The 18,289-nt window shown below is 49.2% G+C and overlaps 1 protein-coding gene across 1 annotated transcript; it reads left to right on the top strand.

The window, feature by feature from the left end:
* The first annotated feature begins 16,422 nt into the window (after positions 1–16,422).
* Positions 16,423–18,024, top strand: LOC149449306 (E3 ubiquitin-protein ligase TRIM39-like). The gene has a single exon (XM_089693422.1). The coding sequence runs from the start codon at positions 16,429–16,431 to the stop codon at positions 18,022–18,024; it is 1,596 nt and encodes a 531-aa protein (XP_089549548.1). The 5' UTR covers positions 16,423–16,428.
* The last annotated feature ends 265 nt before the right edge of the window (positions 18,025–18,289 follow it).

The following is an 18,289-nucleotide window of genomic DNA, read 5'->3' as shown; positions in this document are numbered from 1 at the left end:
CCTATACATTATTCCCTCCTTTTGATCCTTACTAATCACACATCTCACTCCTAGCACACGTATGTACACTGGAGGGCTAATGCTTTACTTTCAGTATTCTTAACTTCTTATCACACATTAGTTCTCAACAATTACAAGCAGATGAGGGACATGTATTCCAGCTGATTCACACATGACCATTAGAGAGGCTGCAGAGGACATCGGGGTTCCCTACATTCTTCTTCTGACCACCTGCCAATCACTGGACCCATCTCCCTTTACCATTCACTGGTTGTGAAACCCAGCAGCATGACACTCAGAGGTGGTGAGCCCTGCGATACCTTCTTTTACTTGTGTCTCCCAGGCATGGCTCTCCACCTTCTGCGTCCTTTTGCCACTCGGCTCTTCCCCAGTGGATGTTACAAAAGCTTCCTTACTAACTTGCCTAGAGGTGGACTACATCCCATCCCCGTCCTTTACCGGGACATATAGGTAGGCTAGACCCACCTGTATGTCGGAGGAATGCCTCCAACCGGGGCAGGTACACGACAGAAGGACGCTGTCCTTATGCCATCACACCAGCAAGCACTCATCTTTATTTACATTTCACTCTTAGCATTCGCAACACTTCAACTCTTATTTATATATGAATGTCCACCAATTAAAATAGTTTTTTAAGTTCATTGTTGCATCCGGGGCCTTGGATTAGGGTTTTGACTCCGTCCACTGCTAGTTGCTGGTAGGTCAATTAATGCAGGTTTAGTCCATTCTATTTCAGGACACATCTGGTGAGGAACTGTGATTGGAGGGACCTTGGGTACTGTCAGGCTGAGGCTCCATTTCATCATTATTTTCAGGCTCGATCCCTGTATCTCTTATTCCAGGGGTTGCTGGTGTCAACACAGGTAGTTCAAGGAGTGCACCGAATGTTAGGTCAAGGTCCGGCTCATAGACGGGTGACAACTTAGGCCTCTTAGTTTCTTCCATGCCGCTGTTCATTGTTCTTGTGAATGGGAGCAACAAACATATGTGAGTTTTTCTTAAATTTCAATTGCTTATAAACCTTTTTACAAGCACATATACTTAGCTTATAACACACAAACCAGCTCACCATCACTCCCAATATTATCCCTCCTATGTTCAATAATCCTATTAAAAATGTTTTGAACAATGTACCAATTTGATGGGTTCTACCATGATGTCCATGACAACACTCCTCCACCCCACTCAGATAAATCTAAGTTATGATTTAGGATATCCTGGACATCACCCTGTAATTCTTCTGCTGCAGCCAAGTGGGCATTTATGTTATAACGTTTGTCAGCCATATAGGTGCAGCACTCTTGTTTTATTGCTACACATAATCCTCCTTGAGATGCAAATAGAATGTCTAGACCAGGGGTGGGCAAACTTTTTGACTTGAGGGCCGCAATGGGTTCATATATTGGACCCGGGGGCCGGACCAAGAGTAGATGAATGATGTGTATGCATCATCCATAGTAAGTATAGTAATATTCCCCCATAGTAAGCATAGTAATTAATCCCCCATATAGTAATTCATCCCCCATAGTAATTCATCCCCCATAGTAATTCATCCCCCATATAGTAATTCATCCCCCATAGTAATTCATCCCCCATAGTAATTAATCCCCCATATAGTAATTCATCCCCCATAGTAATTCATCCCCCATATAGTAATTCATCCCCCATAGTAATTCATCCCCCATAGTAATTCATCCCCCATAGTAATTAATCCCCCATATAGTAATTCATCCCCCATAGTAATTCATCCCCCATATAGTAATTAATCCCCCATATAGTAATTCATCCCCCATAGTAATTCATCCCCCATAGTAATTAATCCCCCATATAGTAATTCATCCCCCATAGTAATTCATCCCCCATAGTAATTAATCCCCCATAGTAATTCATCCCCCATAGTATTTCATCCCCCATAGTAATTAATCCCCCATATAGTAATTCATCCCCCATAGTAATTCATCCCCCATAGTAATTAATCCCCCATAGTAATTCATCCCCCATAGTAATTAATCCCCCGTATAGTAATTCATCCCCCATAGTAATTAATCCCCCATATAGTAAGTCATCCCCCATAGTAATTCATCCCCTATAGTAATTAATCCCCCATATAGTAATTAATCCCCCATATAGTAATTCATCCCCCATAGTAATTCATCCCCCATAGTAATTAATCCCTCATATAGTAATTCATCCCCCATATAGTAATTCATCCCCCATAGTAATTCATCCCCCATAGTAATTCATCCCCCATATAGTAATTCATCCCCCATAGTAATTCATCCCCCATAGTAATTCATCCCCCATATAGTAATTCATCCCCCATATAGTAATTCATCCCCCATAGTAATTCATCCCCCATATAGTAATTCATCCCCCATAGTAATTCATCCCCCATATAGTAATTCATCCCCCATATAGTAATTCATCCCCCATAGTAATTCATCCCCCATATAGTAATTCATCCCCATATAGTAATTCATCCCCCATATAGTAATTCATCCCCCCTATAGTAATTCATTCCCCATATTAATTCATCCCCCATATTATTCCCCCCCAAGTAGTAAGCCAAGTCCCCCCTGTGTCAATTCACTTACCTTTGCTCCGCGCGTTCCTCTCGCCGTGTTCCCGCGCCGTTCCGGTCTTCAGGGCGGACTGTGAGAGGAGCCTAGCTCCCCTCACGTTCGTCACGCTGCCCCGCCTACACACATCCTGACAGTATCACGCTCCACGGGCCGGATTAAAAGGTCCGCCGGGCCGTAGTTTGCCCATTGCTGGTCTAGACCCATATGGTTGGCCATTACCTGTCTTCTGATTTCTATCAATTCTTCTGCTTCATCCTTTAGTGCTGCTAAGACACGACCCAGCATTATATTTGCTTCATTTGCATAACTGTTTATCCTGGTTGTCATCTCCTGCCCCCACCCTGTCCAGGATGGAGCATAGGTCCATGCCTTAAATGCATCCCCAAATACTGATATGTTATATTTTTGTGCAATGTCAGTCATAGCATCTGAAGCAGCCTCTACTGAACAGACCTTCCTTTCTGTAGATCTTTTCTATCTATGTCCTTTTTGTTCTTTTAACAAATCAGAAATATTTACTGGCCTTGTGGCATAAATACGTTCTGCTATGATACAGGTACCATTGGCTTTGAGGGGCAAACTTTTCCTTGCCTTCCGTCCACACACAAAATAATATGGGTTAGGTACGACATGCTACACCCCTTATCACTTATCAGTTCACAACACTCATGATGTACAGTGAACCAGTGTCAGGGAATGGGAAGATCGTCGCGGCGATCGAATCTGCACATGCGTAGAATCCTGACAAAACGTACAGGCAGACGGGCACTAGGACCCAGGTGCACCTGTCACCAATGACGGCGCCGGGCAAGCACTAGGACCCAGGAGCGCCTGTCAGGAGTCGGGCGGGCTATTTAAACCCGGCTCTTGCAATGCTCAAGTGCTGTATGGTCTTACCTGTTTTCCTGAAGTTCCTGATTGTAGATTGCTTTGTTGCCGACCCTGCCTGACCCTGATTTGCTGTCCGTCTCCTGCTCTGATCCCTGGCTTGTCTGACCATTCTCCTGCTTAACCCCGCACGTTCTGACCTCCTGTTACTGACCCCGGCTTGTGACCTGTTTATCCCTCTGCCTGCTGATTTTGTACTACGCGGCCTGGCCGACGCTGCTCCTGTTACCTCCTCACATCAGACTCTCACCCGCTACACACCTTCAACGGTGCTTCTACCACAGCTGGGTGAACCCAGGGGCCACGACCTGGTCTCGGCCTGCTCCAAGTCCATCCCCACCATCAGGGGCCCTGGTGAACAAGCAGGTCGGAGCTTAGATTCTGCACCTTGGGGGAATCCGGTCTGTGGAGTGCTAGAGGCTACCACGGTTGGATCCCTGACAACCAGTCTGCAACACCCAATGGTGCATTAATACTCTGCACACCCAATGGTGCACAGTGGACCAACACGTGTTAAATGTAACAAAAACAACTGAACACAATATATATTATATATTGGTCCAGGGAGAGCGGATATAGTGAATGCGGGGTCCGGGGAGAGCGGATATAGTAAATGGGGGTCCCGGGGAGAGTGGATATAGTGAATGCGGGGTCCGGGGAGAGCGGATATAGTGAATGCGGGGTCCGGGGAGAGCGGATATAGTGAATGCAGGGTCCGGGGAGAGCGGATATAGTGAATGCGGGGTCCGGTGAGAGTGGATATAGTGAATGCGGGGTCCGGGGAGAGCGGATATAGTGAATGCGGGGCCCGGGGAGAGCGGATATAGTGAATGCGGGGTCCGGGGAGAGCGGATATAGTGAATGCGGGGTCCGGGGAGACCAGATATAGTGAATGCAGGGTTTGGGAAGAGCGGATATAGTGAATGCGGGGTCCGGGGAGAGCGGATACAGTGAATGCAGGGTTTGGGGAGAGAGGACATAGTGAATGCAGGGTCTGGGGAGACCAGATATAGTGAATGCAGGGTTTGGGAAGAGCGGATATAGTGAATGCGGGGTCCGGGGAGAGCGGACATAGTGAATGCGGGGTCCGGGGAGAGCGGATATAGTGAATGCGGGGTCCGGGGAGAGCGGATATAGTGAATGCGGGGTCCGGGGAGAGCGGATATAGTGAATGCGGGGTCCGGGGAGAGCGGATATAGTGAATGCGGGGTCCGGGGAGAGCGGATATAGTGAATGCGAGGTCCGGGGAGAGCAGATATAGTGAATCCAGAGTCCGGGGAGAGCAGATATAGTAAATCCAGGCTCCGGGGAGAGCGGATATAGTGAATGCAGGGTCCGGGGAGAGCGGATATAGTGAATGCGGGGTCCTGGGAGAGCGGATATAGTGAATGCGGGGTCCGGGGGATAGCGGATATAGTGAATGCGGGGTCCTGGGAGAGCGGATATAGTGAATGCGGGGTCCGGGGGATAGCGGATATAGTGAATGCGGGGTCCAGGTAGAGCGGATATAGTGAATGCGGGGTCCAGGTAGAGCGGATATAGTGAGTGCGGGGTCCAGGTAGAGCGGATATAGTGAGTGCGGGGTCCAGGTAGAGCGGATATAGTGAATGCGGGGTCCGGGGAGACCGGATATAGTGAATGCGGGGTCCAGGGAGAGTGAATATATGGAATGCGGGGTCCGGGGAGAGCGGATATAGTGAATGCGGGGTCCGGGGAGACCGGATATAGTGAATGCGGGGTCCGGGAAGAGCGGATATAGTGAATGCGGGGTCCGTGGAGAGTGAATATAGTGAATGCGGGGTCCGGGGAGACCGGATATAGTGAGTGCGGGGTCCAGGGAGAGTGAATATATGGAATGCGGGGTCCGGGGAGAGCGGATATAGTGAATGCGGGGTCCGGGGAGACCGGATATAGTGAATGCGGGGTCCGGGAAGAGCGGATATAGTGAATGCGGGGTCCAGGGAGAGTGAATATATGAAATGCGGGGTCCGGGAAGAGCGGATATAGTGAATGTGGGGTTCAGGGTTTAGTAACACTTTAATGTCCGCATCCATTAACATTCGGTTTTTTGAATAGAAGATGACCCTATTTTTCTTCCGTAAAAAAGAAAACAAAAAACAGAACAGACGGAAAACAGATGTAAACGGATATAACGTTTATTTTTGCCTCTGTTTCTGCATTGGTAAAGAATGTATCTTCCATTTTGCTTCAGGTGATTGTAGCCGTATTAGTGCACTTGCAACAGAAACAATTAAATACTGTCCGTGATACTTTTTTTATTTGCACTAACATACAATTTTGAGGACAAGCTTTCGGGGGATGTCCCCTTCTTCAAGGTCCAGGCAGTACTACTTCACAAAGTTTTATCAGAATGTTAAAATAAATGTTAAAAGGGGGAGAAAAACACACACAATCAAATGTACACAGAAATGGTTATAAAACTAGAATTAGACTAGAGATAAGACAGAGCAAAAGCAAAGAGGGAGGTTGTAAAACTGTTGGATAACGGTTGAGGAATCCCATGTCCAAATTCAGGCCGTTATCTCTTGTATCAAATAGAATTATCATTCTTAGTTCAAAAGTTTTCCTTTCCTGAATAGTTTTAAAATTTTCTTTAAGAACTAAAACATTGAGGTCTCCCATTGTGTGGTCTGGTTGTGTGAAATGGTGTCCCTCAGGTGTGCAGAAGTCATCTTCCTTATGTTCCTTGATGGTATGTCTGTGCAAATTCATCCTTGTTTGTAACTTCTGTCCTGTTTCACCAACATAGGATCCTTTGTCACATTTTCTGCACTGGATAAGGTACACAACATGACTGGAGGTGCAGCTGTATGATCCGGAGATATTGAAGATCCCTTTTGAGTGTCTGACACTTTTTGATGGATTGATTTGGTTGCACAGTTTGCAGCGTTTTTTATTGCAGGGTTTGCTTCCATTATTTGTGACATCATAATCAGAAGGAAGTTTCCTACTGATTAGTTTATTTCTGAGGTTGGGGGGTTGTCTGAAGGCCAGTATTGGGGGTTGCCTGAAGGCCAGTATTGGGGGTTGTCTGAAGGCCAGTATTGGGGGATTGTCTGAAGGCCAGTATTGGGGGTTGTCTGAAGGCCAGTATTGGGGGATTGTCTGAAGGCCAGTATTGGGGGATTGTCTGAAGGCCAGTATTGGGGTGTTGTCTGAAGGCCAGTATTGGGGGATTGTCTGAAGGCCAGTATTGGGGGTTGTCTGAAGGCCAGTATTGGGGTGTTGTCTGAAGGCCAGTATTGGGGGATTGTCTGAAGGCCAGTATTGGGGGTTGTCTGAAGGCCAGTATTGGGGGATTGTCTGAAGGCCAGTATTGGGGGATTGTCTGAAGGCCAGTATTGGGGTGTTGTCTGAAGGCCAGTATTGGGGGGTTGTCTGAAGGCCAGTATTGGGGAGTTGTCTGAAGGCCAGTATTGGGGGTTGTCTGAAGGCCAGTATTGGGGGGTTGTCTGAAGGCCAGTATTGGGGGTTGTCTGAAGGCCAGTATTGGGGGGGTTGTCTGAAGGCCAGTATTGGGGGTTGCTGGAATATTTCTTTCAGAGTTCCATCCTCTGTTATGATGGGTTATTTATTTATTTATTGAGTTTATATAGCGCCAAAGGGTTTGCTCAGCGCTGTACAATAGAGGGGGGACAATACATGAAACAGTACAGTAACATCAAACAGCACACAAGGGGTAAGAGGGCCCTACTCTTTCGAGCTTACAATCTAGGAGGGAGGGGGTAGAGGTACAGGAGGAAATGGCTGTGGGGGATGGAGTGGAAGGAGGAGGGAAGGGCAGCGGCTGTTAGGTGAGGGTGGGGTAGGCTTCCCTGAAGAGGTGGGTTTTCAGGGAGCGCCTGAAGGTGAGGAGGGAAGGTGACAGTCTGATGGGTTGGGGTAGTGAGTTCCAGAGGATGGGGGAGGACCTGGAGAAGTCTTGCAGTCGTGCGTGGGAGGAGGAGACCAGGGAGCAAGATAGAAGGAGGTCCTGTGAAGAGCGAAGGGTACGGGTAGGGTGGTATCTGGGAATCAGGTCGGTGAGGTAGTTAGGGGCAGTGTTGTGAATGGCTTTATAGGTCAGAGTGAGCAGTTTGAATTTAATGCGTTGGGCAATGGGGAGCCAGTGGAGGGAGAGGCAGAGGGGGGTGGCAGAGGTGGAGCGGCTGGTGAGGTGGATGAGTCTGGCAGCTGAGTTCAGGATGGTCTGAAGCGGGGTGAGTTTGCACTGGGGTAGGCCGGTGAGGAGGGAGTTGCAGTAGTCAAGGCGTGAGATAATCAGGGAGTGAACGAGTAGTTTAGTGGTGTCTGGGGTAAGGAAGGAGCGTATCTTGGAGATGTTCCGGAGGTGGAGCCTGCATGAGTTTGTGAGAGATTTGATATGAGGTTGAAAGGAAAGGTTTGAGTCCAGAATGACGCCAAGGACCTTGGCTTGCGGGGCGGGATTGATGGTGGTGTTGTTGGTAGTGATGGAAAGGATGGGGGGGGGGGCACGGGAAGGGGGAAAGACGAGAAGCTCGGTTTTGGAGAGGTTGAGTTTGAGGAAATGGAGCGACATCCAGTCAGAGATGTCGTTTAGGAGGTGAGTGATGCGGGCGGAGAATGTGGGGGTGAGGTGAGGGGTGGATAGGTAGATTTGAGTATCATCAGCATAGAGGTGGTAGTTGAAGCCGTGGGAGTGTATGAGTTTGCCAAGGGAGGAGGTGTAGATGGAGAAGAGAAGGGGTCCAAGGACAGAGCCCTGGGGGACCCCAACAGAGAGGGGGAGGGAAGAGGAGGTGGCGCCGTTGTAGCAAACGCTGAAGGAGCGTTGGGATAGGTAGGAGGAGAACCAGGAGAGAGCGGTGTCTCTGATGCCAAGGGAGAGTAGTTTATTAAGGAGGAGGGGGTGGTCGACTGTGTCAAAGGCCGCAGAGAGGTCTAGGAGAAGGAGGACAGAGTAGTCGCCTTTGGCTTTGGCGGTTAGTAGATCGTTGGTGATTTTGAGGAGGGCAGTTTCGGTGGAGTGTAGGGGACGGAAGCCGGACTGTAGTGGGTCAAGGAGGTTGTTGTCAGTTAGGTGGGCGCTTAGGCGATCGTAGACCAAGCGCTCAAGGAGCTTGGACGTGAGTGGCAGTAGGGAAATTGGTCTGAGGTTGTTGAGGTCAGTGGAGTCCAGGGAGGGCTTTTTGAGTATGGGGGTGATGTGCGCATGTTTTAGGGGGGAGGGGAAGACGCCAGTAGCGAGGGAGAGATTGAAGATGTGGGTAAGGGAGCGGATGAGGGAAGAGGGGGGTGACCGGAGGAGTTGAGAGGGGATAGGGTCCAGGGGGCAGGTAGTGAGGCGGGCTTCTGAGAAGACTCTGGTGACTTCCTCAGTGGTAGTAGGGCTGAAGGAGTGCAGTGATGGGGGGGTTACGGTAGGCAGGGCCTTGGGTGTGGTGGGGGGCAGTGCCGTTGCAAGGTCAGAGGAGGGGAGAGATGAGAGGGTGATGGAAGGGGGGAGGCTAGATGGGGAGGTAGACTGCAAGTTGACTATGTCCTTGCGGATTGCGTCAATCTTGCTATGGAGATGAGTGGCAATCTCGTGGGCGGTAAGTGAGGTACTGAGTGGAGGAGGGGGGGGAGAGAGCAGGGAGTTGAAGGTGGAGAAGAGTCGGCGAGGGCGGTTAGAGAGGGTGTTGATCAGGTCAACGAAGTAGGCCTGCTTGGCGGCGTGGAGGGAGGAGGTGTAGGTGAGGAAGGCAGATTTGTAGAGGGAGAATGCATGAGGGGACCTGGTTTTGCGCCATAGTCTCTCCAGCGCACGGGTTGTAAATCTTTAATTATTTTTCTTCTTCCTTCTAATGCCGGGTTGTATGTGGTTACTAGAGGTACACGGTTGTTTGTTTTTTTCTCTTTGTACTGAAGTAGATTTTCCCTTCGGGTTCTCAAGGCTGTGTTTATGCCGGTGTTGATAGTTTTGTCCTTGTAACCTTTCTTATGGAAGGAGTCTGCTAGTGTCCCGAGATGTGTATCTCTGTCTCTTGGGTCAGAACATATTCGGTGGTATCTGATGGCCTGACTGTGTATGATGGCACGTTTTGTGTGTTGGGGGTGGAAGCTGGAACTGTGGAGGTAGTGGCATCTGTCGGTGGGTTTCCTGTATATTGAGGTGTGAAGCGTATCATCCCTGATGTATACTGTGGTGTCTAGGAAGTTGACCTGTGTGTTTGAGTATTCCATTTTTAGTTTGATTAATGGATGAAAAGTGTTGATCAATTAGTAAAATTGTTTTAGGTTTTCTTCACCTTCTGTCCATATTCTTCTTCTTCTTATTATTATACAGGATTTATATAGCGCCAAAGGGTTTGCTCAGCGCTGTACAATAGCAGGGGGGACAGAACATGAGACAAGACAGTAACAATACAATACAATACACGAGGGGTTCGAAGGCCCTGCTCTTTCAAGCTCACAATCTAGGAGGGAGGGGGAAGTGGTACAGGAGGAAGTGGCTGTGGGGGATGGAGTGGTGGGAGAAGTGGAGGAGATCGGTTGTTAGGTGAGGGTGGGGTAGGCTTCCCTGAAGAGATGGGTTTTCAGGGTGCACCGTAAGGTGAGGAGGGTAGATGACAGTCTGATGGATTGGGTTAGGGAGTTCCAGAGGATGGGGGAAGTCCTGGAGAAGTCCTGCAGTTGGGCGTGGGAGAAGACCAGGGAGCTAGAGAGTCGGAGATCCTGTGAGAAGCGAAGGGCACGGGTAGGGTGGTATTTGGGTATCAGGTCAGTTAGGTAGTTTGGGGTGGCGTTGTGAATGGCTTTGTAGGTCAGAGTTAGTAATTTGAATTTGATGCGCTGGGCAATCGGGAGTCAGTGAAGGGATTGGCAGAGGGGGGTGGCAGATGTGGAGTGGTTGGTGAGGTGGATGAGTGTAGCCGCTAAATTCAGGATAGACTGGAGTGGGGATAGCATTCGTTTGGGTAGGCCAGTGAGTTGCAGTAGTCCAGGCGTGAGATGATGAGGGAGTGTATGAGTTGTTTAGTAGTGTCTGGGGAGATGTTGTGAAGGTGGAGCCTGCATGACCTTGATAGTGATTGGACATGAGGTTGGAAGGAAAGGTTTGAGTCCAGGGTGACACCCAGGTCTTTGGTGTGTGGGGTGGAATTGATGGTGGTGTTGCTAGTAGTGATGTAGAGGATCTGGAGGGCGCCGGCTGGGGGGAAGACCAGGAGCTCGGTTTTGGACAGGTTTAACTTGAGGAAATGGAGTGACATCCAGTCTGATATGTCGTTCAGGAGGTGGGCGATGCGGGCGGAGAGTGAGGGGGTGAGGTGGGGGGTGGAGAGGTAAATTTGTGTGTCATCGGCATAGAGGTGATAGTTGAAGCCGTGGGAGTGTATCAGTTTGCTAAGGGAGGAGGTGTAGATGGAGAAGAGGAGGGGTCCGAGGACAGAGCCTTGGGGGACTCCAACAGTGAGGGGGAGAGAGGCGGAGGTGGCATTGTTATAGGTGACGCTGAAGGAATGTTGGGATAGGTAGGAGGAGAACCAGGAGAGAGCAGCGTCCCTGATGCCAAGGGAGTTAAGTTTTGAAAGAAGGAGGGGGTGTTCGACTGTGTCGAAGGCCGCGGAGAGGTCGAGGAGCAGGAGGACAGAGTAATGGTCATTAGCTTTGGCGGTTAGCAGGTCGTTAGTGATTTTAAGTAGGGCAGTTTCGGTGGAGTGTGACGGAAGCCTGACTGTAGTGGATCAAGGAGGTTGTTATCAGTAAGGTGGGTGCTTATGCGATTGTAGGCCAAGCGCTCAAGGAACTTGGAAGTGAGTGGCAGCAGGGAGATGGGTCTAAGGTTGTTTGGGTCAGTGGGGTCAAGGGAGGGTTTTTTGAGTATGGGGGTGATGTGTGCATGCTTTAGGGGGGAGGAGAAAGTGCCAGTGGAGAGGGAGAGATTGAAGATGTGGGTGAGGGAGCGAATGATAGAGGGGGGGTGAATGGAGGAGCTGTGAGGGAATAGGGTCCAGGGGGCAAGTGGTGAGGCGGGCTTCAGTGAAGACCTTAGTAACCTCCTCAGTGGTAGCTGGGCTGAAGGAGCAGAGTGTTGGGGAGGTGATAGTGAGTAAGGTGGCTTTATAGTGGGAGAACGCACGAGGGGATCCGGTTTTGCACCATAATCACTCCAGCGCGTGACTGCATCGTTTGAGACATTTTGTGTGGTTGTTCTGCCAGGGTTGAAGCGGTCGGGGTCTGACGTTATGCGTGGTTAGGGGTGCCAGGAAGTCGAGGGCAGCCAACAGTGAGTCGTTGTACGCAGTAATGGCCAGGTCAGGGCATGACAGAGGGAGGATACTATCGTACAGACAGTCAGCTGCCGGGTGGAGATGGGCCGGGTTCAGGTTGCGGAGGTTACGGCTGGTGATGGTTTGACACTTTGGGAGGGGGGAGTTAGAGGAGGGGGAGATGGAAAATGTGAGGAGGTGGTGGTCAGAGAGGGGGAAGGGGGTGTTTGTGAAGTTGTGGGGGGTGCAGAGGTGGGAGAAAACGAGGTCTAGGTTTCCATTGGTGTGGGTGGAGGACTGTGTGTGCTGTGTGAGCGACAAGGAGGAGGTTAGCAGGAGGAGTTGGGAAGTAGCCGGGTTGTTGGCATTGATGGGGATGTTGAAATCCCCGAGGATGATGGTAGGTAGCTCAGAGGAGAGGAAGAAGGGAAGCCAGGCGGCAAAGTTGTCCAGGAAGAGGGATATGGATCCAGGAGGCCGATAGATTACTGCAATCCTCAGGGGGGTGGGAGAGAAGAGCCGGATGCAGTGGGCCTCAAAGGAGGAGAAGGTTAGGGAGGGGGGGTTAGGGAGGACCTGGAAGGTGCTCAGCGGTGACAGGAGCATGCCGACCCCGCCGCCTCTGTGACCACTCGGTCTGGGTGAGTGGGTCCAGACGAGGCCTCCATAGGTGAGTGCTGCAGTGGAGGTGGAGTCGGTGGGTTGGATCCAGGTTTCGGTGACCGCTAGGAGGTTGAGGGAGTGGGAAACAAAGTAGTCATGGATGGCAGTGAGCTTGTTGCAAACCGAGCGGGCGTTCAGGAGTGCAACCGAGAGTGGAGGGGTGGATGCGGGGAGGAGGGGGACGGGTATGAGGTTGAGGGGGTTGCGGCGGCTGGCGGGAGCAGGAGGGTGCCTAGAGGGGGAGTGGGGACGTGGGGGTCAGGGTTCGGGGAGATATCACCGGCGGTTAGGAGGAGAAGGGTGAGGAAGGTGACATGGGAACGGGATGTGCAGGAGCGAGTGGATTTGTTAGTGGTGGCGTGAGGGTCGGCGGGAGAGTGGTTTATTAGGAGGAGGTGGTGAGAGCCGTAGTGGGGAGAAGGAAGAAGTGAAGGAGCAATGTAGAGCTGTTTTGGGGGAGTAGGGGGGTAGGGGGAGGCAATTTTGGGAATGGAGGAGAGGAATACGAGGAGGAGTACAGGTGGCATGTTAGAGTGAGCGGAGTGCTGGTCAGATCGGGGAGGTGAGAGGTTTCATATCAGGGCGTGATGATTCGGCGAGTCTGTCACGTCATGGTGGAGGTCATCTGTGTCCATCTGTAGGAGGAGAGTGAGAGTGGTGGGTGGCTGGGTCAGCAGCTGGCAAGTTGCAGTCCGTGGGTGCTTTTGGCCGGCGGCCATGAGTGCTGTGGCACGGCATCTGGGGATGAAGCAGGGCACGGCGTCTGGGGATGATGCAGGGCACGGCGTCTGGGGATGATGCAGGGCACATCATCTGGAGATGATGCAGGGTACGGCATCTGGAGATGATGCCGGGTACGGTGTCTGGAGATGAAGCAGGGCTTGGCGCATAGAGTTGATGTAGAGCACGGCATCTGGAGTCGGTGTAGAGCACGGGGTCTGGTGATCCCTGGCGGGATGGTGGCTGGCAATCCCTGGTGGGACGGTGGGCTTCCGATCCCTGGCGGGATGGTGTGCTTGCAATCCCTGGCGGGATGGTGGGCTTGCAATCCCTGGCAGGATGGTAGGCTTGCGGTCCCTGGCGGGATGTTGGGCGTGCGGTCCCTGGCAGGATGGTGGGCTTGCGGTCCCTGGCCGGATGGTGGGCTTGCGGTCCCTGGCCGGATGGTGGGCTTGCGGTCTCTGGCGGGGCGGTGGGCTTACGATCCATGGTGGGGTGGTGGGCTTGTGATCCCTGGTGGGGTGGTGGATTTGCGATCCTTGGTGGGATGGTGGGCTTGCAATCCCTGGTGGGATGGTGGGCTTGCAATCCCTGGTGGGATAGTGGCCTATAGTCCCTGGAGGTGGATTGCAGTCCCTGGTGGGTAGTAGGTGCCCCTGTTAGTGTCCCTGGTGGCTAGCGGTGTGATGGCGGTTGGGCTCCCTGGTGGGTAGTAGGTGTCCCTGATAGTGTACCTGGTGGCTAGCAGCGTGATGGCAGCTGGGCTGGGCGGCGGTGTACCGGTTTGTCGCGGCTCAGGACCCCTCCTGGATGTCGGCAGGACCGGTAGGGGTGGTGGCAGCTTCCCCTGTCCTAGGGATGGAGCGGAGGCATCCCAGCGTGGCCACGATCCTAGCCGCGATTCCGGCCGCGGCCGGCAGGAGACACCGCGGCTTCGGTGATGATGAAAATATCATTAATATAGCGATAGTATCTGTATGGTTTTTGTTCCGTGCTGTTCAGGAATTTTTCCTCCAGGTCAGCCATAAATAAATTGGCATATTGGGGTGCCATTTTACTTCCCATAGAAGTTTGATGGTAATTGCTGGATATTGTTGATTTTGTTCAGGAAATCAGTTGTGTCTTGCAGGAAACTAGCAGTATTCATGACTAACGGTTTTAAATTTTTTTCTACAAAGCCTGAGATTTGTTCAGTGTGTTCATACCTGTTATGATGGGTCTGCCTGGATTTACTGGCTTGTGGATTTTGGGCAGCATGTAGAAGTCCCCGATTTCTGGATGATCTGGAATTGCATTCATAAGTTCCTGATTGTAGGTGGGCTGGAAGTGTTTTAATGAGACCTTTTAATTGCTTTGTAAAGTCCTGGGTTGGATCATAATCTAGTTTTTTATAGTAGATGGCATTTTCCAGCTGCCTCTGGCCTTCTTGTATGTATTTGTTTGTATCCATCACAACAACTGCTCCCACTTTATCCGCTGATTTGATGGTGATGGCCTGATTATTGAGCAAATCATGTATAGCCCTTCGCTCCAGTGGTGAAGGATTGTACAGAATTTTCTTTTGCTGGGTGGATATCAGGGATGTAGCTCACAGTCTGAAGCTATTAATACAGTTGTCCAGTTTGGGGTTGGGTCCTTGTGGAGGTGTGAAGCAGCTGTTCTTTTTCTTTGTGTCGCACTCCATTGTCCTAGGATTTCTTTCATTATTGTGGAAATATTCTTTGAGCCTTAGTCTCCTGAAGAAATCCTCCATATCTGACAATACTTGTAAATGATCCAATTTGGTGGTTGGGCAGAATGTAAGGCCTTTGGAGAGGATGGTTAATTCTGGTTCAGAAAGTTTATGATTTGACAAATTGATGATTCCGAGTTCTTATGTTATATCCACATTTTCAGTCGGGTCAGCATTTACACAAGGGATACCTTGGGATTCTGGATTGGATTCCAGGTCACTGATAGTAGGAGGTATAGATGTTGGGTTGCTTTTACTTTTAGGTTGTATCCAAAAGGTCTGCTCTTGGCATAACTTCTGAAGTTTTTTTTGCTTCCCATTCATGGCAAGTTTTTGTAGTTGTGTTTGTAGAGTTTCCAACTCATTCTTGATTTGGTTAATGTTGGCAGGGTCCAATGATTTTAGGGTTTCAAAGACTACTTTTGTTTCCTGATTGGTACCCTTTTTCCTTTGCTTTTGCTCTGTCTTATCTCTAGTCTAATCCTAGTTTTATAACCATTGCTGTGTACATTTTATTGTGTGTTTTTTTTCCCCCTTTTTAACATTTCTTTTAACATTCTGCTAAAACTTTGTGAAGTAGTACTGCCTGGACCTTGAAGAAGGGGACATACCCCGAAAGTTTGTCCTCAAAATTGTATGTTAGTGCAAATAAAAAAAAGTATCACGGACAGTACTCAATTGTTTTCTGTAAAGAATGTAAAAACTGATGAGAAAATGAGAAGAAACCGAGGAGAAACTGAAAGGACCCCGAGGAGAAGTTCGAAGCCTTTCAACGCCTCCCATTCAAGTCTATCGCAATGCTCTTCAATCACGGGGGCATTTGTGGTGAGGTTGCAGAGCATTAGCCCCTCCTGAGGATTCCCCCCTCCCTGACCAGGCCATTTTTAGCGTTACGGCGCTGCATTACTTTAACTGACAATTGAGCGGTCATGCAACACTGTACCCAAATGAAATTTACGTCATTTTCCTCCCACAAATAGAGCTTTCCTTTGGTGGTATTAGATCGCCTGTGTGGTTTTTATTTTTTGTGGTATAAACAAAAAAATGCCGACAATTTAAAAAAAAAAAAAATAATATATATATATATATATATATATATATATATATATATATATATATATATATATTATTTTTTGCTATTAAACACGTCCAGTAAAAAATTTAAAATATCAAATTTCATCATAAATTTAGGCCAAAATGTATTCTGCTCCGTGTCTTTGCTAAAACAAAATCCCAATACGTGTAAATGAATTGGTTTGCGTGACAGTTATAGAGTTTTCACATGGCAGTATAGTTACTGGGATTTATTTTTAAATTATTATTATTTTTACAAGTAATGCCGGTGATCAGCGAATTATAGCAGGACTGTGGGACTGTGGCGGGAATTCTAACATGGGGGGAACTGACTTGGTATCACTGACATCCGCAGTGACACCAATACAGTGATCAGTGCTAATAAAAAACACTGACACTGTACCAATGGCACTGGGCAGGAGGGTTTAACATGAGAGGCGTTCAAAGGGTTAACTGTGTGCTGCATTTTTCCTGGTGTCAGAGACTTTCACTTCCATTTTTCCTACTGTCAGTGATGGCGTCTGCTAATCTGAGAGCCGAGCTGGAATGTTCCGTCTGTCTGAACATTTATACAGATCCTGTAATGCTGAGATGTGGACACAACTTCTGCTGCGTCTGTATTGATCGTGTTCTGGATACACAGGGGGGGTCTGGAGGATATTCCTGTCCGGAATGCAGAGAGAAGTTTCCGGATCGGTCTGCACTGCACAGGAACATAACACTGCGTAATTTATTGGAGAATTTCCAGTCTGCTCAGCCTGATCAAGAGGAGTCCGGGGTCTTCTGTACTCACTGTGTGGACTATCCTGTACCTGCTGTTAGATCCTGTCTGCTCTGTGAGGTTTCTCTGTGTGATAAACACCTGAGAGTCCACAAAAAGTCCCCAGACCATATCTTATGTGACCCCACCTTGTCCATGGAGAGCAGGAAATGCTCCGTCCATAAGGAAGTCTTGAAGTATTTCTGCACTGAGGATGACACCTGTATCTGTGTGTCTTGTTGTATGATTGGAGGACATAAAGGACATGAGATGGAGTCACTGGATGAGGCTTCTGAGAAGAAGAAGGAGACACTGAGGAACGTTCTGCAGAAACTTCTGACAAAGAGAGAGGAGATGGAGGAAAGAGTCCAGAGTCTGCAGGAACACAGGAGGAAAGTAGAAGAAGAAGAGGCTGGTGACACCGAGAGAGTCACTGCTCTGTTTATAGATCTCAGGAGACGTCTGGAAGACCTGGAGAAGAGAGTCCTGAGGGAAATCTCCGGGAGGGCAGAGCGGGTCTCCATCTTCATCCGGGATCTGGAAATAAAGAAGGAGGAGCTGTCCAGGAAGATGCGTGACATTGAGGAGCTGTGTAACATGACGGATCCACTGACTGTCCTACAGGAATCAGACACAGGTGACTTGTGTGATACTGAGGATGGAGATAATGAGGACAGAGAGAGACATGAGGGACTCCTCCATGATGGAGGGGGGCTGGATGTGGCTGGGATATCACACACATTACACACATTATCTGATATAATAACAGAGGGAAATGTATCCTTCTATATACAGGGAGCTGAGGACATATTACTGGATGGAAACACAGCTCATAATAATCTACATATATCAGATGACAGGAAAACTGCATCCAGGTCAGATAGAAACCAGAATCGTCCAGAAACACCAAAGAGATTTCAGGATTATTATCAGGTGTTGAGCAGTCAGAGTTTCTCCTCAGGGAGACATTACTGGGAAGTGGATGTTGGGGGGTCAGATGGATGGAGAGTCGGGATGTGTTACCCCAGTATAGACAGGAGAGGAGGGCAGTCACTGATTGGATGTAATAACAAGTCCTGGGGTTTGTACAGGAATGGTGATCAGTATGGGGTGATACATAACAGCAATGTGACCCTCTTACCCTCCAATCCCCCCAGTACCAGAGTCAGGATAGATCTGGATTATGAGGCCGGGCGGATCTCCTTTTATGATCTGTGTGACCCGATCCGACACCTCCACACCTTCACCACCACCTTCACTGAGCCCCTCCATGCTGGGTTACGTGTATGGGTAGATTGTATGAAGATCTGTGGGGGGAGAGGGGGAAAATACATTTTTGGGGACACTTAAAGTAGTCTTAAACCCAAAAGCAAACGTGTTATATTGCAGATCACAAATTCTTAGATGTGACGGCTGCATTCATTTTCGTTTTTAGTCTTCTTTCTTGTATTTTCATCTGGTGATCTGGCCAGTAAGTCTGTTGTTTTTAAAGAAGCTCTCTTCCAGATGTATCAGTTTACAGGGGTGAAACAAACCATTTACCCCTCACATTCCCTCTGTACTGAAATGTATTGTAATTGTACGGTCTCCCTTATATTGTAAAGCGCTGCGCAAA

Source organism: Staurois parvus, unplaced genomic scaffold, assembly GCF_062004578.1.
Source record: "Staurois parvus isolate SC_StPar_1 unplaced genomic scaffold, SC_StPar_1.0 ptg000633l, whole genome shotgun sequence".
In the NCBI taxonomy this organism is placed as follows: domain Eukaryota; kingdom Metazoa; phylum Chordata; class Amphibia; order Anura; family Ranidae; genus Staurois; species Staurois parvus.
The sequence above is the reverse complement of the archived record's forward strand: the minus strand, read 5'-3'. Positions and strand labels throughout refer to the sequence as shown.